The 24,542-nt window shown below is 37.3% G+C and overlaps 1 protein-coding gene across 8 annotated transcripts in view; it reads left to right on the forward strand.

Moving 5' to 3' along the window:
- NPAS3 (neuronal PAS domain protein 3) overlaps positions 1 to 24,542 on the forward strand; it is an 831,381-nt gene that overhangs the window by 117,933 nt on the left and 688,906 nt on the right. For 2 of the 8 annotated variants that reach the window (XM_069464104.1, XM_069464097.1), the window contains exon 2: positions 186 to 275. The exons of the other annotated variants lie outside the window; for them this stretch is intronic. In XM_069464104.1, the coding sequence (XP_069320205.1) occupies positions 186 to 275 (90 nt within the window). The remainder of the gene's footprint in view (positions 1 to 185; positions 276 to 24,542) is intronic. 8 annotated transcript variants of the gene reach the window in all.

A 24,542-nucleotide genomic window follows, 5' to 3' on the forward strand; every position in this document is an offset into this window, starting at 1 on the left:
TTTGACTGCAGTTTTGTAAAAGTGGAAGTTAATGTTCTAAAATGTGTGTAAACATTGTAATTGTGTGTAGAACTCAAAAGCGTGAAAAGCAAAATATATTGAATTTCAACATACTTGTTATCCTGCATTCCAGTTGACTGTAGAGAATCTCTAGTCATGTCTATCTGTTTTTGATGCCTCTACAGAATAACTGCCCAGCATCCTCTGCCCAACCAATCAGAATGTAGGAAAATCTACAGATATGACGGAATCTACTGTGAATCTACCTACCAGAAGTATGTTGAAATCTTTGTGAGTCTTCCTTCTGGCTCGTGCATCAGTGCTTGTGGTTGCCAGCTACTCAAAAATATCCTTGCATTGAAACCTTATTTTTATCTAATTTAGTGGGGGAAAAAAAAAAAAAAACCAAACCAAACCAACCAAAAAAATTTGCCTCTGAAGTCAAGACAGAAAAAAATGTTTATTTTTTTGAAATTGTGGTCTAAAACTTTTTCTAAATGACTGTATTAAAGCTTTTGGGTAAGCTTCTTTATATTGCAATAAACAAGTACTTATATGCAAGAAAATCTCGGCAAAATACATTGCACAGGTGCTACGCATCTTAGGGATTTGAAAGGTGTGTTATGTATAAATTAGCTGTCACTTTTTTTCAATCCTGTAATGGAATGATGAGTTGTAATTTGCATAATCCTTTAAGAAGTCAAATTATACTGTCATGTAGCAGACTTAACATGCTAGCTAAGATTTCAGAGCTTTGCAGCTAATTACTATGTACCTTACAGGACAGTTAAATTGAAGTTGAGTCCTCTGTCTTTGCTGCCATTTGCTTTGTCCGTTACTTAACAGAATCTGCACTTTGGGTAACGAGGTGTTGTTACTATCACTGAAGTAAACACTCTGCTCTGGGGAGGAAATGGCATTTCAATATATCGTAGTTTGACTTGTATTGCTTTTGCCAGTAAGAAAGTTGTCGGTTTTTTGTTCAGTTTTTTTTTTTTTTAAACAGTAGTCCAATTGGAGTTTTCCAAAAGACGACAGAAATTTATGCTTTCCAGAAAAGTTATGGAATATTTATGGAAGCAATGTTAGCCTTTAATTAAATTCCCCTATAGAAAATGTAAAGTAACAAACATAATTCCACTGAAGGCATAAGTATTTCTGGATATATTAAAAACTTTGCAAATATACTTTGGTTTATTTTTGTCTTCATCCTCTGAACTTTTTTTGCAGTAGAGTGCCATTATTGAAAAAAGTGCCCCTTTTTCCTTAAAAATTCTTTCTGAATAAAAGCTGGTGAGTTCTGCTTTCATTTACTCTTCCAATTGGTTGTAGAGCAGTGTCTTTCACGGTTTCCATTTAAGAAATGATCAAGAAATTCTGGTGGCTATGAAGGCTGCTCCCTGTAATGGATGCAAAATGGATACTGGATGGAGCTGGGGCTGTTCCCTGCCTAGCATGGTTTAGCGACTGTATCACTGTATCTTTTCTATGTATACATATTTATCTCTGGCTTTATTTCTTTATATTCCTTTGCCTAGATAGTGTTATTCTCTTCATCAGAATTGGTGTAATTATAATGTAATTTTTTCTGATTATTTTAAAAATTCTTTGTTATTTCTGAGTCATTTGTGGCTCTGGGTTGCCAGGTTTCTGTAATTTCTTTGTGATTTTGTGGCTTTGTTGTGATTCATGGATACTTTAAAGAAGCTTTTTGTTGTGTAAGAAGGTCCTTTAAGGACCATATTAAAGCAGCTTTTGGTTGTTGACCATTCAAATAATTGGTGATCAACAGTCAACTGTTGTTCATTTGTAATTAGTCAATTTCATATGTCTGAAATTACCATCTGCTGAGAGGCTGAGGTTTTTCAATTTAAAGTCAGGAGCCGGGGTGGGGTCACCAGGAATTTGGCCGATAGTGAGGCTTCTCTTCTAACTGTAGGAATCATCTCAAGGGCTTGGTTTTTAAAAAATTGGTGTTATTTGTAGTCAAGGTGGACACAGTAGGCAGCACAGCTGTGACTGCCAGGGAAAGTCACTAGGGGGATATTCATAACAAGGAAATATTGGCAAATAAATGATGAAGAAGGGGAGGAAATCCCCAAGATGTTAAATTGGAGCACTGTCACCGAGATGATTAATGGTGTTGTGTATTTTAGTGAAGATGCTTATCTGAATTGTCTTGAAACTATAGTGTATATTTAATAGCACCTATAAAAAAGCAGGCGGTACATGAACACACTGAAGAGAAAAGGATTCAGATTTTACTTTCCTGAGTGAGTATTTTCTCTAAGTGTTTGGCTTCTGATTATTAGAAAGCTTGTGTTAATGTATATTATACAGAAAATGTGTTTATTCTATATACTTAATATTAATCAGCATTTATATAATATAGCTCCCTTCCATAAAAGATTGAAGATACTTTATAAAAAAATGGGTATCTTTTTAATACCCTTGAGGGGTGAATATTATTAAGAATAGGAGATGGTAATCACTGAGATCTAGTTTTCCTAGGCAGACAGTAAGGGTACTGGTGCCACAGCGGGTAAAAGGCTAAACTTTCATCAATCATGAGGTCAGTACAATTTTTAAAAAACTTGTACATCAATTTCTGGTGAAGGGGGTGGCTATCTTGGAAGTTCTCCTAGCTTTCAGTGTCAAGTCATAAATATCCTGGTTCTGTGTCATGAATTATTACTTGCACGGAGGGATCATTTGTCAATGATAACAGTTGCATCTTTGTGCAAGTTACTTAATCTCCTTAGGCCCCAATAATTATTACTAGATACAGGACTAGATATAGAAAAATGGCATATATGCCTAGCTTCATTGAGCTTATAGTCTATTACAGCAGTGTTTTTCAAACTCTGGGTTACCCAAATAGTGAAATATGAATCCAACTTAGCCGATCAAGATCAGAATTTTAAACATGAACTGGCAAATTATAGAAAATCTTAATGCATTGCACTTAGAGTGTGTTTTATTTTGTCAAGTTTCTGTTTTAGTTTTATCTGTTTGTGGATGAGTACATACAGCTGCACATAGATGTGTACACTGGGTGAGTCATAAGGTAAGATGGGTTTCTACTATGTTTCACATCCAAAAAATGAATGAAAGCCACTGTAATAGAGTTGAGTAGGTGAACATATATACATGATACTTATAGGTGTTATGTTATTAACATATGCATATGTGTTCAGGGCACAGTGGATTGTAAAGAAAGAAATGGTCAGTATTATGGAAAGGGTTCAGGAATGAAGAGCCTCTCACATCCAGCGATGTGCTGGAGCCAACTTGGATGAGTTTGTGAGAGCCAATTTTATGTACCTCTTTTTCACTCTGTGATTGGTGACCTCATGTTAGTAACTTGAAATTGGGGAAAGTATTTGCACCATGAAAATTGGAAAGTGCTGCAAATCAGGTACCCTCCCACCCCCGACTGGTTGTTGAACATTTACCAGCATGTCATTGCTCATATTCCTTCCAACTGTAATTTGTATGGTTTTATAACTATTGTGAATTCTTATTTAACATTGTATATGTTACATTTAGATTTTATTGGGAATTATTAAAATGATTAGGCAATTGTTTCAATAATATTTAAAACAAACAGGAATATAACACCAGTGATTATTTCTAAAGGTCCATAATTTTAGGTCAAAATAATGGTTACTCTAACATTTTAGGTGCTTATGATCCTTCCAACTTAAAACTTCAAATTTTAATTGGCGGTATTAAGATTTTTGGCAAAGATAAAGAATATGGTGTTTTTAAAATACTAATCATAAGGTAAATATTTTAGAAATTTTATTTTATGTTAAGCAGTCATCTTGCTAAGTACTAAAACTTTTAGATTTACAATAATCTCTGCATTTTGGTGAACTCACCTGTAAAGTAGTGGATTTGATTGGGAGATGCTAAAGTTCTTTTCAAATTAAAACAATTGTCATTCTTATTTTTTTTTTCTATTTTCAAATGTAAAAGTAAAAGCAGTATAGTCTGAAAAAGGAGAAAAGACACCTCCCTCCATAATAACTGTGAACTTTTTTAAAGGAAGGAAAATATTTGGTGAATTAGAGGGAAGGAAACAAGGACGTGAAATGGTAGTGATATGTTTATAGAAAATCACCTGTGTTAAGAATGTTTGATAGTGAAGAAAGATAATGAGGTAGGAAAGAGTCCACTGAGTAAGGCATTTATAGCCTCAAAATTTAAGTTGCAATTCAGCCATATAGTTGGACACTACTATAGAGGGATGTGAGGAAGAGTGTGGTGGCCTTAAGGCTGTGTTCAAGAACAGTCATTTCAAAAAAAGACTGAGTCTGGGGAGACTGGAACTTCATTTACTAACTTGGCTAACGTTTATTGAGCATGTGCTGTGCTATTGCCATAGGCACTGCAGTATCTATTTTAAACAAAGGGGTTCAATCTAGGGTCCCTACTCTCAAAGTGCAGCCTAGATTGAGAAGTCCTGATTGAGAAGGTGTTTGTCATTGACTCAGACAGTTGTCACCTAAAGCTGAAGAGGCCAGCGGCAAAATTATAATGTTTGTCTTTGGTTAGCTGTAGTCTCCACCCCACGTCCCTTTCGCTTTGTAAAATTCGTTTCACCTGGATACCTGGTTAGGGTTTCAAACCTGGGCCTGCTCTGCACGGGGTATTGTTAGTGCCCCCTTGTTGAAGATCAGGTGTTCTTAACTGATCATGTACTCTTTTCAGGACTATTTGCATTTAAATGATAAGCAACTCCAGGTGAATGAATTCAAGAGAAAAAGGGAGTCTTCTCCAAAAGAATAATTTCAGACACCATGATAGGGCTCAGAGAAATGAATTTGGGCCTGGAGGGGAGTAAAGTTTCTTCCTTCCCCGAAAATAACAAATCCAGAATGTAGGTGTTCTATTCAGAACAGTGTTAAGGCCGGCCTTGGCCAGGAGGCATGGGTTTGGAAATGGGAAGATTGAGACTCAAAAGAGGGAAGGAACAAGGTCCAGGGAAGAGAAGAAGAGGTGGATGAGTGAAGGAGGAAGGAAATCGCCAGTCATTATCAGCTGTGGAGTGCCACAGTGCTAACCACTTTCACGTGTTCTCCTAATTAAGGCGAACAAGACAGGCGCCTTGTCAGGCAGTCTGCTGGGGGGAAGATGGTCACCTACGTGGAAGGAGAGTGGGGAAGGTCAAGGAAGCTCCAGCGTAAGTGAATTATTCTGCTGGTCGTTCAACCTGATCGATTGATTGCCATTATACAGTCATGTCCCCCCCCCCCCCGTTAGAATAATTTATGCCAGTTTTGTTGGGATCAGTAAATAACAAGGAGTCGAGAAAAGAGTTAGAAATATACAAGGAACTTCATGAAGAGCCCTAATAGAATCTGCATGTTAAACAGACATTGAACTTTGTCGTAAGAACTGCTTCAAGCCATTTAATATCCAAATGAATTCTAATTTCCACATCATGCCTTTCAGACCTCAGCATGGTTTCTGGTGGTTTCTCCCAGTTAATTTTAGCATCATGCCAATGATTTAGCCTGTAAATGGCTTGAAGTGGCATATTTTGGTAATGTGGATGGCATGAAAGTGTATTATTTAGGGCTTATTCCAGACTAGTTTAAAAATGAGCTCATTTATTCATTTAACAAATATATTTTAATCATCACCCACGGGTCAGGTGCTACTCTACATGGACTGTTCTACACTGACTTACTCAGAGGTGACTGACAACCTCTGCTCTCCAGAAGCCACAAAGACTAGGATATGAACAAGCCGTAGGCATTCTGCATGAGAGTCAAGTGCCAGCCATGGAAGTGGCACCACAAAGGGTCATTTAATAGTCATGGTGGACTCCACTGTCTTCATGGTGGGGGCGGTACTTGAGCTAAAAGACAGGCATTCAGGTGTAGCAAATTGGTGGTGTAGCACGGGCAGAAATAGAGGGCTGGGGAAGGGTGATAGGAGGGGAGGCTGGAGATGAAAGGAGAGCAAAGGTATTAGATCTTGGAGGACTGCTGTCCTGCGACCACCCCCGTAGGAGTATTTAGGAGAGGAAGAGTGTGACAAGGACTGCATGACAGAAAAGAACTACCCTGGAGGTAGGTTACCCCGAGCTAGGCGGGAACCCGCTGGGGGAGTAGACCACGGCTTCATCTTCTCTCTGTTTCACAACTCACTCAGTGTGCTTTGCAAGGAAGATTGTGAAATTGTGCTGTGTGTTAGTCTGAAGTTGCTTTTGATAGATAAATATCTTGGAGGACTCTCCCAATGTGAAATCCAGTTCAGGCGCTGTCGGCAAATTCATTGCTTCTCCTGGTTTGAGGTGCTCCGCATCTGCCTTTGTCCTCCCAGACCACTTGTAACTCAAGATAAATGTGTGCCAGAGAGTAAAAATGGATAGGCACAGGCAGTGTGATTTAGAATGAAGGAATATTAATTGGCTTCACCGAAGTGTGTATTTTCATTAAGAGAGAAGTGACTACCTAGATTTTAAAAAATAATTGGTTAGTGACACACCTGCAGTATGTATGAGAACTCTAGAAACTTGAGAACAGAAAGTAAAGGTCGGGGTGAGAGGAATAATGCTACAGTGAACCTTTTGGAGGCATTCTGTTGAACTGCAGTGTTTAGAATCGCTAACAGGTCATTTCAGAGAGGCAGAGATACCAATATGCCTGTACCCAGACTTTAAAAATAATATAGCAAACTTGTGGTTATACATAAACTATGATTTTTTGTAAATTTTCCTTGCCTTAACAACAGCTTGCTCTGTGTGTTGAGTTTATAAATGTGTCATTAGTGAATCTTTGGACTTATTTTATGCATTTGAGCAGAAGAATTTATACTTTGAGCAACCTATTTTAAGAGATCCACAAGTCCATGCAATAGTATTTAATCATTGGTAGAGGTGGTTAAACCTGGAAGTGGATCTGGCTTTGATCCTAGCCACACTATTATCTATTACATGTGGGACAGTAAGTAAGTTACTTAACTCTTTGAGCTTCTGTTTGCTTATCTGTAAAGCAGGGGTAAAATAACAGCATCATAATTTGGAGCATCAATGTGATGATTAAGATGATGATAATAGCTAACATTACTGATCTTTAAACAGATGCTGATGTCAAGCAGTGAGCCAATGTCTTAAAATGGTTTTGAAAAATCCTTACAATAAACTTATGCATTAGGTATGCTTATTACCACCATTTTACAGATAACACAAGATTATAGGTCTGAAGAAACTCAAGGTGAAGGAGGTGGTGGAATTTGGATTAGCATCACCAAATTATGGCCCACTAGCCACACCTACCCACTCTCCCCCTGCCCATTTTTGTAAATAAAATTTTATTGGAACATGGCCACACCCATTCATCTATGTATTGTCTATGCCTCGTTTCCTGCTATGAGGGCATAGCTGAGAAGTGACAGAGACCATATGACCCACAAAGCGTCAAACACTTACAGTCTGGCCATTTAGAGAGAAAGTATGCTGACCTCTGCATTGGACCTCAGGCTGTCTGACTTCAGAGCTTAAGGTGTAAATCACAAAAACACTTACATGGTGCTTGCTTACATAGTAAGTCTTCACTAAGTAAGCACTACTTTGTTACCCTTCTAACTTAGGATACGAATGTTGACCTCATAGAGCTCTTATCTGCAAAATGGAAAAAATAAGCATTGAACCTCCAGCAAGATAAGCTATTGTGACTATGGAAATGTTGAAGAACTTAAAGTTCCAAAGGGAACACACTCTGAATTGTGTGTTATGCTTGTTATTTATTACTGTGTTTTATGTAATATAAATGAGAGAAGCTTCATTTTCATAGCAAAGTACAGTATTCCATTATGAGATCATTGTTAATTTTAGTGAATATTCAGAATCTCTGTTAAAATTAATTTCATACATTAGAAAAATTTATAGTTTTAGAAAATTGAAAATATATCCCTTATGAAAAATACATAAAATACTGTGGAAATACCACTTATAATAAAAATTATTATAATAAAATGAGCAGTATGTTTACAATAAGAAAAACGTGCATTAGGACCTCTGTTGTAATAAGAATAATTAATATACCATCCCTAATAGTCCTACCAACAACAAAAGGGGTCAGATATGGTTTTGAATTTACTCAAATTTTATTTCTATGTATTTTTGTGTTGATTCAGGTAATTCCCTGTCCTCTACTCGGTAAATGGCTTTGAATTTGTGTTATGCTGGAGCTCACAGAGCAGTCTCTGGTGGACCTTCAGCTTGTGTTGAGGGGACATTCTTGGAGTTTGCTTCCGCTAGGCCCAATGTCAGGAGTCTGGGTTGGTGAATGGGGCATTCCTAGATTAGTTACCTCATGACATTTTATGCTCTTCTATTGGAATAGCTCTTTTTGAATAGAGAGGCAATACATTTTCATTCTGGAACATTTAGAAAATGCAGATAAGCATAAAGAAAAAAATCAATGTCATTTGTAATTGTTTCACCTGTAAATAGCCACTGTTAGCAGTTTGGCGGCTATCTTTGTTGTCTTCTATGTAATTGTGTGTATTCATATGCATATCACTTTTTATGGACGTATATCAATATATATAGGCATTTGCTTGTGAATCCATCCACAAATGACTCAGCTGGGAAATTTCTGGGGTCACGTGTTGTAACTTGTACGTGAGCAGCTTATTTGAGGGAAGCTGAAAACTGTATGATCAACTTCTATTTAGAAACGGTGCTCTGCTGAGATTTCCTTTCTGATGTGACCTTTTTTTTCCTAGCATAGTTTGTATCTACTTTCTACATTTTTATCACTTGTTTTTGTTGGGGAATTTAAATTCTTTTGTTTGGATTTAAATTCCTCTAGCAAGAACTAGTGAGGTACTCATTAGTGATGAGATTTTCAGCAGAAAAATCCTTCCTTAACATCTCAATATTTATTTTTATCTAGAGATAGTGAATCATTTAAATGTGAAAATAATTTTGCAAGTTATAGAATGAAGCTAGTGGTGAGAAAGATGTGGTGGGTTGAAGACACATGGCTTTTCTAGACCAGAATATGTACGTGTATGAAGAGCAACTGTTAAGTGATTAGATGGAATGTTCTGATTGCTTTACAAACTCCTTCTCTTACGTCCCACGTGTGCTGCATCATTCTCTAGGTTGCTTAAAAAGAATTCTATTTACTGTGTTAAGCATTGAGTCTAGTTCTTAAAGCAGAGAGAGGGCTGGGTCCTTGGAGGATTTTGGTTCAAAGACCAGTGTGTAATGAAAGCATTCTTGGGTGATTTTTGCATTGACAAATTTGAGACCTTCTGATTCATATGAGTTTGAGAATTATTTGGAATTGGATGCTTGAGATTTACGTGATTAAATAGACTATCACTGCATCTCATTTAAAACCTAGTTTCTCTTTGCCTCCCTCAGCCCAGTTATAAATGATCCCTGGGCCACACTCTTTGCTTGTTCTCAGGTGTTACCAATGAGGAGAGGCCTATTTCTCTTACTAGCAGTTCTCATTACTCACATCTCAACCAATATAAGCTTTCATAACAGCATCATTGTCCTGACTATTGCCTGTTAGGGGTGCTCCCAGTGAGTCACGGCCAACTGCATGCCTCGGCCTTGAAACGGGGAGGTACATGATTTTTTGCTTCTCTTTGCTTCATCTCTTCAACTTCACTAACGAAACTGTTTTGAGAGTGAAATCGAGTTAGCATTGCTCTGTCAGGCAAAAAGCCTCCTGTCCTGTGTGCTATAGGCACTATCTGGATCTCCTGGTGAAGAACGTGTTTTATAATAATTGCAGGGGGATCTTCGCTCACTTCCACAGGAAGCAGCATGCTTTTCCAGGGACTGCTTTACTGCCTGTTGGCTTGCACGGGGAAAATAAGAAGTAGCAGCTCTCTCATCCCCTGGGGAAATCCATCAGGTGTCCTAAGTCTTGAATTGGTATCAATGCAAGCAGTGGTAGTCACATCACCACCTTTAAAAGGGAGACGTTTGGAGACACATCCAGTGGGGATGAGGGTACAGAGTAGGGGGTATTCCTGAGCTCTTGTAAAATTCATGATCGATAAATTCATCTGGTAGCAAGACTGTTTACCCTCTTTTCTGAATGCTGCTTGCCTAGAGCTAGTAACAATTTATATGAGGCTGGTGGGAATAAAGAATGCTGAGTTTTTTGGTTTTTAAAGATTTATCATGGTACTTGGGAAATGCCTCAGGGAAGAGACTAGAAAACTAAAATTATGGGCCAGCAGATTTTAAGTAGTGTATTTTTACAGGGATCTGGTGGCAAGTTTGGTTCACTTGTACCATGAATACCTTTATTAGGTCTGTTCAGGAGAAATTTGCAGAACATAAAGGTGGTACAGCGTGTCCTCAGAATGCCAGGCTCTGAGATACAGAGAAGAATGAATACAGCTGCATTTATTCTGCCATCAAAAGGAAACACTCATTGATGCCAAAGCCTTTCATTGTGAGGTTAAGTTAATCCTTCTGGGACAACAGAAGCTTTAACTCTTGACTGTGAAGTTATGTTAGAGTTTCACCATTCCTGCTTCCGTGTTAGCTGGTTTTCCATGGACAGTAATATACAGGTTGCAGTAATTTATAAGGCTGAAATCGGAACGAAAGGAAATCACATGCTCCAAATATGGTGTTCTGTGGTCTTCAAGCATCATTGTAAGTGACATAAACCATATTTGAAGTAGGTACTATTATTCTGATTTTGCACCCAAGACAATGGAGGCTCAGAGAGGTTTGGCAAGTTGCTCATTCACACAGCTAACAAGGTGCAATCTGTTAACTCTGTATAGGAGGCCAGATCAGGCTCGTCTGGCTCAGCAGTTCCTCCCTTTTCAACTGGATGACATGATCCCTTAGAGCAGGATGATACTTTACCTAAGAAAAACATCCACCCACTGTCCAAGGATGGTCTACTAAAATCTATTTCTGCAAAAGCATAAGACCCCCAAAAACTTAAAGCCATACCTATAGAGGATGGAAGTTTGTCATATTTGAACAGTAGTCATTTAGGAACGCAATAGTCAGTGTCCTTTGAGTATAAAGTTGTGTTATCTCCAGCATGGGGGCAATTCTGTTTCTCCCTTAGAAATTTAATCTTTCCTTAGACTGTAGGTATCACATAGAAATGGATGAATCTTAATTTATCTCAAGCCGTACCTCTTTCCAAACTCTAGTTTTGTATTTTCAAACTACTTGATGTTTCTACTTGTGTTTAACTTTACATCAGCCTCCACATGTAATGCCCAAACCAGTTTGCAAGCACTTCCATGGACTTTCCCAATGAATCCTCAGAGCAACCTAATGAATTCTGTTTTGTCTTTATTTTACAAGGAAAAAAACAAAAACCCTTGCATCATAGAGGTTAGGTGATTTGAAGAATTTCATACACTTGTGGTGTGATGTGGCTGCAACATCAAGACTTTTCTCATCTCCCAGTTTAGGGCTCTCTCCAGGACAGTGCAGCTATTCCTTCAAAACAGAACTTGGTGTCTTACCTAGAAAGATCCTCGCCTACCTTGCACTTCTTTTGCTTTATCCTCATTTTTATAGTAATTCAGGCTCACTCTTGGAACCATCTTTCATTTTGCTACTCTTATCTCAAATATCCTGTTTGTAGCATGATCTCTTTTAAAACTTCCCTTCTTTTCATATCTCCTTAATGCAAGCTATTATTTCAAGCTATTATTTCAGGCCTAGGTTGTTGCAGTCTCCTCACTAGGGTTCTTATCTCCTAGCTTACTCAGTTTGATTTAGATAAATATAATACTTGAGTTTTACTGTATGCAAATCACCATACTAGGGAATGCAAAAATTTTCCTTTATGGGCTACCTTATAAATAGTTATCAGATTAAAATACTATTTATAATCTATTTCTTTGCCCAGAATCATTGGGTGTTCCCTCTCACTGCATGTTGTCTGTAATCTTAGTGTTTTAAAACCGACCTGTGTTGCTCCAGTCTCCCTCTCCGCCTCCTCCCCTCACCCCCAGACACTGCTCAGCAAAAGCTCTCAGCTTCTGCCAGGAAGCACGTCCACTCCGTGGTAGGTGCAACACAGGCGCTGACTCCTCATCTCTGCTCCTCTGTGAAGTCTTTCTAACTTAGTCTTACTCACAGTGTTTTTCCCTTCTCTTAATTTAGCATATTAGCTGGGGTCTTCTATAACCAGGAAATATTGTTTAGGGTAGAACAGTGAACAAAGCCCATATTCTTTGTTCTCAAAATTAGATGATATTAGAAACGGGCAGTAGACATTCAAAATGGAGGAAATCATACGATCTGCTAAGTGGTGGTCAGTGCTATGGAACAAAAACATAGAAGGTTAAGAAGGAATTAGTGCTGGAATGAAGGTCGTGTGGTTTCAACTACAGTAGGTGAGGCCCCATTAAAAGATGACATTTGAGCAAAGACAGTGAGGGAGTTCAGCATTCAGATAGCCAGGGGAAAATACTTCAGGTAGAACGAACAACCACTGCAAAGGCTCTGAGGCTGAAGAGTTCGCGATGTGTGCAGAGCACGCCAAGGAGGCCAGCGTGGTGGGGTCTGATGGGCAAGGAGCACAGTAGTAGGGGACAGGTTGGAGCCATGGCTGGGAGCCGGCACGCAGGATGCTGGCAGGCTAGGTAGGCCTTGGGTTTTTACTCCACTTAAAATGGGGACTTGGGAGGATTTTGAATTGAGGAGTGAAGGGATTTAACTTATTTTAGAACCAGTCCAGTTGCCAGCTGAGCATATGCTTCAGGGGACAAGGGTGGAAGCTGTGGTCCTAGCTCAGTGGCCATCACCATAATCAAGGTGGCTCATACCAAAAGTGGAGAAGTGGAGGTGGTTAGAGGAATCTGGATTCTGATATATTTTGAAGGAAGAGCCAATAGGATTTCCTGGTGGATTGGATGAGGGGAGGAATAAAAAAGGGAGCATGAAGTCAATATCAAATACAAGACTAAATCCTAACTTATCATTTACTCTGTATTATATGTGTGGTGGCACTTAATCATATATATGCAAATAACCTTTCAGGAACTTGTAAACTTAGAAATGAGGAGTGACATAAACTTATAAATAAAACTTAAGAGGCTACGCGTCTGTATATAATCTTTTCAATAAGATTACAAGTTCCTTAGAGATGTTTATTCATTTATCCACTCCATAAACTTTTCAAAGCTACTTGTTAAAGGCCAATGATTGTCTTATATCTGAGTAGTGCTGAACGCAATTAGAGAACTTCAGTGTAGTATAAGAAGTATGCAGGCTCTGATGGAGACTTACGTATTCAAACCCTAGTTCCATTACTTATTTGGGTGATCTTGAACACGTTACATAAGCTCTCTGTTCTCCATCTTTCTCATTTCTGAAATGACCATATTATCTCATGGGGTCTACTATGGGGATTAAATGAACTAATACATGTAAACTGCTTAGAACAATGTCTGGTGCATACTAGGTACTCACATAGTGTTTACCATTCCTAAGTTAGTGCTCAGGAAAAATTAGTTAAAAGAAGATTTAACATTTGGAGTGACTCCTCCCCCCCTTAACCACTTATGTTCAGAACCTATCAAAATGCCTGGTTAATAAATATGAATAATAAGGTTTCCTAGTAAGTCTTGCTCTGTAGCTGACGGTTAATAATTGACATAGAGAGTTGCATTATGATCAGTCTGAATACCTGCCTCTCTTTCAAGGTGGACATAGAAGCTGGTCAGCAACCTTCTGATTGAATTATTTGATTGACAGACTGGTAAACAGCATTTAAATCTCTAATACATAGAAAGATCAATGTTTTCTTATTTTTTAGCTTAAAATGTTGAATGTGTATTAAAATGAGAAAAATAATTTTCAGGATAAGATACGCCTTTCCTAGTACATAAAAGCAAGGAGATCACATCATGGAGGGAATATTATTTTTTTGTCCAAGTACAGGAAATTACTATTTTTCCCTCCATGTTTATATTTTGCTACCTAATATCTCCCTTCTTTTTTTTTTTTTTCCTTTTCCTTTCATGTGGTGGTTGGTTTTTTTTTTTTTTCCCATCCCTCTTATTATCAGCAACTTATTTGACTCCAAATCCAGGAAGAAGCAGGGCGTCACTACTGTGGAACTCACGCAGACATCTTTAGTGTCAGAGGTGGTTTGAAGAGCGGCTTAATTCTGCTTTCGTTGTGCCTGGTACTTCAGTGTGGCACTCGGGTTCTGTTTGAGCTCAGTAGTCCTGATTCCATTCTATACATCCTAGATGGCAGTGCAGACAGTGGCTGTCAATGAGTAACAGGTAAATATTGAACAGGGAAGCCCTTTTGATTAACTTTGTGAATCATTATTTGAAAGTGGCGTACAGGCAGAACAGCTCCATCACTCATGATCACAGCACGTGGCGTGGGGGTCAGAGCATCAAGCTGCCGGTTGGAAAGCTGAGGTTGCATTCTTGGTTCTGTATGTGGGCCTGTACTCAAGTAGTGCTGGATGAGTTACAACTATCCAATAAGCTAAACGTGTAGTATTTAGCACAATATGAATGCAAGATATTTAAGATGGTAAGGCACAAAGAATGCTGAAGAGGGACTGTGTCTGATGTAGGTATAAATATATTAAAGCATGTTTATAAAAAGTTTTTGAAGTGTTTAACAGTATAGGTGCTTTTACCTTTTTTAGGCAGCTTCAGAAATCTCTTTCTAACATGGAATTTAGACAGTTATGGCAGACTGAGAGTGAACTTTTGGTCTCACTGATAGGTGCTGAAAAGAAGTAATTTCAGCCTCTTTCCATTTTCCTAGGTTTGGTCTATACCACCTAATGGGCACAACTTACCCCCATGACATATTTGCCCAGAAGGTTAGTCCATAGCTGGCTTGCTGTTAAGTAATTCATTGAATCTCATAATAAATTAGTGGTTTATTGTCATTAGGAACAATACTGTTATTAATAATATTTTTGAACAGTCATCAAAGAATATGCATAGAACTTGGTTAAAAGACATAGTTAGGACTTAATAGAAAAGGACAGCTTTCTGCTCTCAGAAAAATTTTTAGATCAACACTTACATGGTCATAAAAGGACACAGATAAACCATGATTAGGCTGTTGGTGTTTTCAGGAGAGATTCAATTCATTGGTTAAATGGCCAATTCTCAAATGTTTTCATAAGCCATACAATTTGGTAATTCTTTTAGTTGAGACTTTTAACCATGTTGAGCTATAGAAATATTCATAAAACTATGTGCAATAATTAAGATTTTAAAAGTAACCAATAATAGCAAAGCAAATTTACCTTCTCATTACCTGCATTTTAGAGTAATGTGTAAAAAGTTAGGCATTTTATGACATTTTAAATGTATAATTGCAACATTTACCATTTGGCATATATGAACCACAACAATGACAAACTCTATATACAGTATGTTGGAGGGAATATTAATTTATGTATCACTTAAGTATTTGTAAAATCAAGTCAAAATGATGGCCCCAAAATAAAAAATAATTCTGAAAATTAGTTGAATAAAAAAAAAGTAGTCATGCTAATTAGAGCTATAAATTATGTTTCCATCACATTTCTGAAGAAGAGATTCTGTGTCAGTATCTTTTTTAAAAAGTTTCAATTTTGCTTTTAAAAAAGTGGAAAATATTAATATTCTTGCTCTTTAATTTTTTAATATTCTGGACTAACTGATGAGAACCACCTGGCCATCCCCCCCAAAAAGAAAAGGATTTAAAATTTCATTTAGAAAATAATCTCAATTGCACAAGTGTTATCCACAAAGCAGTGTATTAGAAATCACTGTACTATATTTTGAAATTTATATAAACCTATAATATGAACACAAACATGATAAATTGAAAATGTAATTTAATAAAGGTGAAATTTTCTTTACAGTAGAAATACATGAAAGCTTATGCTGGTGAAAAAACAGTGTGGGCTGCTGTACTGGTCTCTTTCCCTAGGGGATCCAGGATCTAATTTGGATTAGGTTCCAAGTGAACATGTGTTAGGTGGTCCCTTCATAACCCTGAATGGATATGTTGCCACACCACAAAACTAGAACATAATTTGACATAAATCTTTGTTTAGAACTGAAATGGCAGGGGATGCTGTGGGTCAGGATGGAATTGGCAGGGCTGTGTGGGAACATGCTCACATGGTAGGATGTGGTAGAGCGAGTACTTTGGTTTCCTTGAAATTCTCTCATTCCCCATCTCTCTCTCCCTCTCTCTCCCTCCTCTCTGGAAAGGAACCTTGGTACACAGTATTCTTTTACGTATATTTGTAACCCATATTTTTAATTGGTATTTTATTTATAAGAAAAATAACTAGTTAGAGACAGGGTTACACTCTGTCATCCAGGCTGGAGTGCAATGGTGGGATCATAACTCCCTGAAGCCTCAAACTCCTGGGTTCAAGTGATCCTCCCATCTTAGCCTCCCAAAGTGCTAGGATTACAGGCTTGAGCCACCGTACCTGGCCTTAATTTTTAAAGTGTCCTAGTAATTTCTACAACTTAAAAGATTTTTTATTTTATTATACTTACACCCTAAGAGGAAAGAGAATGAGTTAGATAAGCATTATTTCAATGATGGTGATACCACTGCTGGCTTTTAATATTTCATTTTAGCCACTGGACAACTTGTTAATGTTTCATTTAGTGCAAATGGAATATATTGGGGGAGAATATGGTAGTATTGAAAGTTATTTGGCTCTATTCAGGAAAAAATACTCATTTATCAAGGAAATATTATCTCTTTATGGGAAATTCTAGGTATCTCCAATGTCAAGAAAGTTACAGGCCAGCAGGGAAATAAGACACATGATAATTTGTTAATTTAATAAATATTTAGTGAATGCCTACTAAGTTCCAGTTTCTATAGCATGGAGCTTATATCCAATTGAGGAGGGCAGACAACATGCAGTTGCATATGGATTTAGAAAGGTAGAGCTCTGGCCGGGCGTGGTGGCTCACGCCTGTAATCCTAGCACTCTGGAAGGCCGAGGTGGGCGGATCATTTGAGCTCAGGAGTTCGAGACCAGCCTGAGCAAGAGCGAGACCCCATCTCTACTAAAAAAATAGAAAGAAATGATATGGACAGCTAAAAATATATATATAGAAAAAATTAGCCGGGCATGGTGGCACATGCCTGTAGTCCCAGCTACTCGGGAGGCTGAGACAGGAGGATCCCTTGAGCTCAGGAGTTTGAGGTTGCTGTGAGCTAGGCGGACGCCACGGCACTCATTCTAGCCTGGGCAACAGAGTGAGACTCTGTCTCAAAAAAAAAAAAAAAAGAAAGGTAGAGCTCTATTGTATTGAAGGAAATTAAGTCAGGCCACGGGGATAAAGTGTGACAAGTGCTTCTGATAGAAGACAGGTGAAATACCTTAAAAGTGGCGTAAGCCTCACAGTTTGCTGCAAGTCCAGACGGGCAAAATCATTTGTGGCTGTGGTGAATTGAGGAACTCTTCTTGGAAAGATGGAACACGACGCTGCCCCTTGAGAGATGGGAATGAACAAGCCATGTGTGTACATGACAGAGGATGGAAATAAGAATTTCTGTTCAGGATGGGAACTCGAAAGAGATGAGGCTGATGGGAAGAGAGGAATTTGGATTTGGCATTTTATATAGTTTCAATATACTGAAGTATTTGGGCCAAAGAATAATGGTATGTGTGGGATTTTTCTAACCTCTGTTTATGTGGAGTGGATGAGAGAGAGAGGCCAGCTGACAGGCTGTTAGGATGATCATGAAGTGAGGAGACTGTAAATCTGTGTAAGCATAGACTATTTCAAGATTTATTTTTAAGGGCTGTTACATGAACGTGGGGTGGGGTAGAGGGATCATGTCATGTCCTGACTCATAAAAGTGATTTGCAGACTGGAAAGTTTGAGAACCACTGTTCTAGTTCCAGTGTGCTGTCTGTGGTTTACATGATTACCTACATTCTTCAACAGGATTCAACCAAGGAACACTTTAAAAATTTTATGTATGGACAGAGCATCAGGAAGAACTCATGAGATAGTGAACATTCCCTGGGCTTGGATAGACAGCCAAAAATGGTTCCACAGATGGATTAATTATTATAAGTGGCCAAAATTTAATTCATATCTTAATATATATACACATACACGTACTGTGTATAAGAAAAAATACATGTTAATGTTATGGGATAGGTATATATAATAAAAGCTAGTGATGATCAAATAGATGACCGTCAGCTCTATGTTGCTGGTAAATGCTGCTTTACATCAAGGTGCCAGTCAAATATAACAGGTGGGTGATGGTGCAGGAATGACACATCATTTTTTAAAGATAGGTCACTACGTGGGACAGCTATGTAAATGTGTTTGCTTATAGCAGAACCAACTTGTGCGATCAGTGTGTCATTTCTGATAGCTACCATACTGAGGAGAGGTTTTTTTATAATTACTCCTGTTGATTGTGAACTTCAAGATTCACACTTTTATTAACTTGATTTTTACCTCCATCTAGACAAACCATACAGACAAAGGGGGAAAAAAATCCCATTTTTTAGAACTGTAATTAAAGTGTTACGTTTTATTTTCTGCTCTAATACATAAGCTTTTCTTGAGATGTTCCATTGTGTATAGGAAGTTTTCATTTTTTAAATAATAAGTGTACTTTGAATATTATAACACCAGAATCCCTGTGCTAACCCAGTTTTTGTAGGAATTCTGACTTAAGTATTTTAAGGTTTTGTGAGTACGGTTTATACTTACTGCACTTATTGTTACAACTGATATTTGATTTCTGAAAAATACCTGGGTTACTGGGGTTTTCATAGGGTCCTTCTACATTGTTCATCATAGATGACTTTAAAGAACATGAGCGTGAGTATTTTGAAAGGGAAGCCGACTCTAGTATTAGCAATGTGTGATGTATCTTAGCTTGTGTCATTTTAAAACATTTCAGTGTCTTTGGCAATTCCTATTTTATTTTTCATTTCATGTCTATAACTGTTTCACTAAAGTTCTTCATGACCTTTGTTTCGAAGGTATGTCCTACACATGCTGTTTTTTCTCTCTTCTTATCTTAGTTCATAAAGCTAATATCACAAAAGGGATAACTAATGCTTCATTCTCTTAGTTGAGTTTGCCGATGTTTTTGGCCTACCTGGCAATCATCTATAAGATGCTAGAGCATGTTTTATATTAGTTTCTGCTAGTCAATAGGAGCACTTAGGAAACTGCATCCTTTATGCTAAATATGAGGCCACTGAGCTGGCAAAAGAGGGATAACTTACAAGCATAAGTTAAGTCTAATCTCTTTAAAGTATTTCTTTCAGGAGGTAATGATATAATGAATTCTCATAAATAACAGTAGAATTTAGTAAATCTTTAACAAACTATTTGCAGAGTCCATAAGAATACGTATTTTGTTTAAGTTCTAAAATTTTAAGATTTATTTTGATATTTTATTAATTGGTAGAATCAGATTGAATTATATTAAAAAATTGATAATTCTAGAGGCTGGGAAGGGTAGCAGGAAGAGAGAGGGATAAAGTTGGGGATGGTTAATGGGTGTAAAAATATAATTAGATAGAATGAATAATATTTAATAGCACAATAGGGTATCTGTAGTCTATGTCATTATACATTTTAAAATAACTAAGAGAATGGATTTGGAAATGTTCCTAACACAGAAATGATAAATGCTTGAGTGATGATACCCCAGTTACCCCGATTTGATCATTATACATTTTTTGCCTTTATCAAAACATCACATGTATCCCGTAAATGTATACAACTATTATATACCAATAATAATTAAAAATTTAAAAAATTAAACTTAATTTTCAAATCTTTCACAATTCTGTGTCTGCTTGTATAACTAGAATTGATCTTTAAAATCTTTAGCCAATGAAACTATGATACAATTTTTATAAATAATGAGGTTTTGCATTTCCCATAATTACTTACCACCAGACTTGAATACCTTTAATTAAGGAAGAAAAAACTCATATTTCTGTCCCTATTTCTCCCTCAGTCCTCTAAAAAAATCTGAAAACAAAGGTCTTTACTTTTTGTGATCAGATAATTTATAAGGAGTGGAGGTTGATAAGCAAAAGTAAGTCCTCACACCCCAAAGAAAAAAATACAGGAGAATTGTGGAGTTGTTTAGAGTATTGCATAGGAAGTTCTGTGTTAAAACTAAAGAGTCATTTGCTAAAAAGCTACCTAGAGCCTTTGAGCTGGGGCATTTTATTTTTCCATAGGTACTGTGTTACCAATTACATGAAGAAGTTTATAGACTTCTTGTTAGTTGATAAATGGAGATTGGAATCATTTACTAGGCTATTTTATGGTATTTTTTAACAATATTTACCTTCCTAAATTGATTCAGCATAATCCTTACAGCAGCTTTCCTTCATTTCTGGAAGACATATAGATAATATAGTAGTTATATGAAGGCTTACATGTCTCTGAAAAACTGATTTTGCCTTAGCTCAACAGAGCAGCAAGATTATATTAACAGAGTTTGGGCCATTTGAGTTCCCATAGGGTACACAGTGTAGCTGATATGACATGACTTGCCTCCAACAGTTGTTTTAACAAGATATCCTTCATATACAGTATACTGAGCTGAAAGGCATAACTTAGTAATGTTAGCATGAAACACTGTTGGCAAAATTCTTGACTTTCATCTTTATCTGATTAATCCCAAGCAATGTGTTACTTACAAAAAAGTATTTTCAGCTGAATATATATGACAGAATATTTATTTCTTTTAAATGTAACTTTAAAAGAACTATTTTTAGTGTGTGATAATTTTATTCTACAGAAGTTTTTCTACATCCGTTAAAGAACAGAAATAGAAAAATATCCAGGACTTTGGAAGTCTGGTACAAACAGGCTTGATGCTATTCATTCATACAACTGTTTATTGAGCATCTACTAGCTACCAGGCACTGTTCTAGGTACTAGGGATACAACAATGGTTAAAGCAGGTAGAGTTGTGGGCCCGTGTAGTGTTTACATTCCTGTGGGGGCAGCAGACACTAAGCAATCATAGAATACATGAAGAGGTGGTAAGTGCTGTGGAGATAACAGTAAACAAGAAGAAAGTGGGCTAAGGAGACCTAAAGGTACAGTGGGGTTTGCGGTTCTAAATGGGGTGGCCAGAAAAGGCCTTGCTGAAAGGGTGACAATGAGCAAAGTTCTGAAGGAGGTGCTAGAGCGAGCTATGAGGGTAGCCTTGATTGAACATGTGGAAATTATTAGGCCCTGTCAGCTGACTATACTGCCAATACTTGTTCTTTCCAGGGATGCTCCCTCCTGTTTCCTGGACTTAAATTTTCTCTGTAATGCCTTATATTTTATTTTATACTGTTCTTTTTTTCCCCCCTTTCTTCTTTATTTCAGCGTATTATGGGGGTACAAATGTTTAGGTTAGGTACATTGCCCTTGCCCCACCCGAGTCAGAGCTTCAAGCATGTATACTGTTGTACTTTGGGGGAGAAATGTATTTTGTAGTGCACTGAGCTTATTGGATGAAGGGTGCTGTGAATTTTTTTTAAAAGAAAGCATAAAATCAAGCTTCCATAAATATTCCAAATTGCACCTTATCAAGAAATTGTTTTTTTTGGTTAATGTTTAAAAGTGTAAAAGAAAGCTTTTCCACTCTAAAAATGGTATTTTTACTAATTTACTAATTAACACTTTTCTTCCGCTTAGCACTTTCAAGACCTGATTTAATTACAGTTTCTAGTACCTTAAATAGTGTTTTAAAATGAGTCAGTATTGCTTTGCTCAAAACATTGCAGTGAGGTTTTTTTTTTTTTTGCCCCTTTTGCTTTCAATTTATATGAAATATATGACTGATTTTCACTGCCAGAATCCTCATTGAAAATACATATAGTTATGCTACTTGCATGATGGAACTGCAGATAATCGGGGATATGTTAGATGGACATTTCTCAGTCCCCAGGATAGAGTTAATTGAGCTCATTTTCCTTAGTAATATGCAGGTAGTTCTGTTTTGATTCTGGACTTAGAAATAAAATGGAAGAAGCACCAATTCTTCTGTTTATTTCTTCTGTTTATTCTGAGTTTGGAGGCTGCATTTAAATTGGCTACCAAAACAGTGAGAACATTTCCTCTGGAGAGGTGCCTGCAATACTATTGTGGTAATGGTTTTAGTTAATCAGTCAACTTAGAATTGTTTAGTAATGTGTACATTAGTGTCTGACCAAAAAATAAAACCATGAGAACCTTAGATTTCCAAAAACAGTAGAAAGTGAAATATAGATTAAGAAAAAGATAGCGGAATAGTTAGATTTTTAGCAGAACATTTTACTCTTTGAAGTAACTTTAGAGTAACACAATTGACGTAAATTAAGTCTTGTTTGTATTCAAGGTAGGGTAGAAGAAATTCTCAGAGAAAACTGTTACGTCTTAACATTGCATCTTTCCTGGTAGAATGCATGTAAAAACAGGGGGAAAGAGTTTCTTGCTGACACGGATATGCGGGGTTATATTTTTTTCGTTTCTTAAACCAGTAAAGTTTTGGAAAATTAAATTTAGAATAAGCATTTATTTTACAGGTTCATTACATTTATTATCAGAAAATAATTGGGATTCACTTAAACCAATATTTGTGGTGAATTATATGAGATTTTTGGAATTACATTCCCCAATGTAAACGTATAACTGCTCCTTTACTGGTAGAATCTGCCTTCTCTCTGTGTCTCAAACCCCTGGACTAGTAATTGTGCATGCACGTTCAGACATACAGTACTCAGAGATGCTTTAGATTGTTTTCTTCACCCATTGCGGGGCTATTTTCAGTACCGTCCTTCATTGAAGGGAAAAATAGTTTATGCAGAAAATGCTTTCCTTTGATTACCACCTTTCCCTTCCTCCATGTAGAATTCTCTCATGTACACATACCTTATATATACACATTTTATAAAATTTCAAAATATTAAGGGGGTACAAATGTTTTGGGTTACATGGATCACTTTTGTAATGCTCCAGTCCCAGCTATGTGTGTGCCCATCATCCAGATAGTGTTCATTGTACCTATCAGGTTGTTGCCCCTCCCGTGTGCCCCCTCCCCCCGGTTGATGTCCACTGAGTTTTACTTCCCTCTGTGCGCTTGTGTGCTCATCGGTTAGTTCCAGTTTAATAGTGAGTACAACACATATTTTCAAAGTTCACTGCCTTGAATCATTGAATTGTACTTTTCATTCAGATGTTGAGGCAGTGAATTCTTCCTGTGTGCACAGCACTATTGGGCAATAAAGGTTTATAAAATTTTAAGTGTTTCTCATCCACAAGAAAGTTATGTATAATGTTGCTGGGGAGATAAGGTATAGTATTAGCATTTTTGAATAGGCACATAGTTCAATCTGATTTTTTTAAGGTAAGACCCAAATATATAAAATAGTTGAGAAATAAATAGTAGCAGGTAGGGGGGAGTAAGTATGCAATTAAATGCCACAGTGATGGTTACCACCAATAAGAACAGGGAAGTGCAGAGAAGGGTGGAGTCAGAGAAGGTTGGAGAAAATGAAACTTGAGCTCACCTAGAAGCTTTGGGGTATTGAAGTAAACATTTGAGATGAGAGAGCCACACATTAACAAAAACTAGGAGGCAAAATTGGGCATCACCTGGTTACAGTCAAAGGCGGACAGGAGGATGCCATAGGGTATTATTGCATGAGGTGTGCGTGACATCACGGGAAAGCTTGTAAGATCTGAAAGAAGAGACTGCGAGTAGGGAGCCCATTAAGAGGCTGTTGCAATCTTTAAAAGCTTACTTATTCTGTTTGCACTTTACTCTAGTTCTTATTTGAGAGCTGCTTAACAAAGAGGATGTTATCCGTTCCTTTCTACCTGCTTCTGCTGTCTGAATAATATTTCCCAAAGTGTTTTTCAAAAGCTGTTAATCAGTATTATTTGAAAATAGGTTAGATAGTTTGGTTAACATGGGGGTAAATAAAGCTAAAGGGATTCTTTACTAGAAATGTACATCAGTGGCTAATGAGCTGGTGAACATTGTGAAATTACTGGAGGGGAACTGTGCCATGTAGCATTTCCCCATAATACATTTGTCCATAGAACTCTATTATCTTAAAGCATTGCACCAAAGGGACTAGTGTTCTTGGAATTCACTCTGCAAATGGTGGATGAGAAATCGCTGCTCTCATTTCAGAACTTTGAAAATAAAAACACAAGCAGCCAGGGTAGACCACAGAATTGAAATACCTAACCCGTTTAAGAGAGAGGAAGAGAGGCCAACTTTTTTTTTTTTTCCAGCTTATTCTCAAGTACTAAAGTGTATGTGAGCCTATCAGCTGCCAAACAGGAAGAGCTGTTCCAACTCTAATTTTAGCTTGCCACCTTGCATTGCTGTAGGAGTAGTTCCCACATACTGCAAAGAGGTTATTTTGTGTAAATAGAGACTCTTTTTACTTTGCCAAGTGAGAAGGAATCATCATTAGGCTTTCCCCCCCAGCCTTGTAGCCCATTTGCATAGCTTCCTCATGCTGAAGATGATCTCTCCAAACGTTTAGCTTTCCTGGTTTAACCCTTTTACATCC

Source organism: Eulemur rufifrons, chromosome 2, assembly GCF_041146395.1.
Source record: "Eulemur rufifrons isolate Redbay chromosome 2, OSU_ERuf_1, whole genome shotgun sequence".
Taxonomy (NCBI): Eukaryota; Metazoa; Chordata; class Mammalia; order Primates; family Lemuridae; genus Eulemur; species Eulemur rufifrons.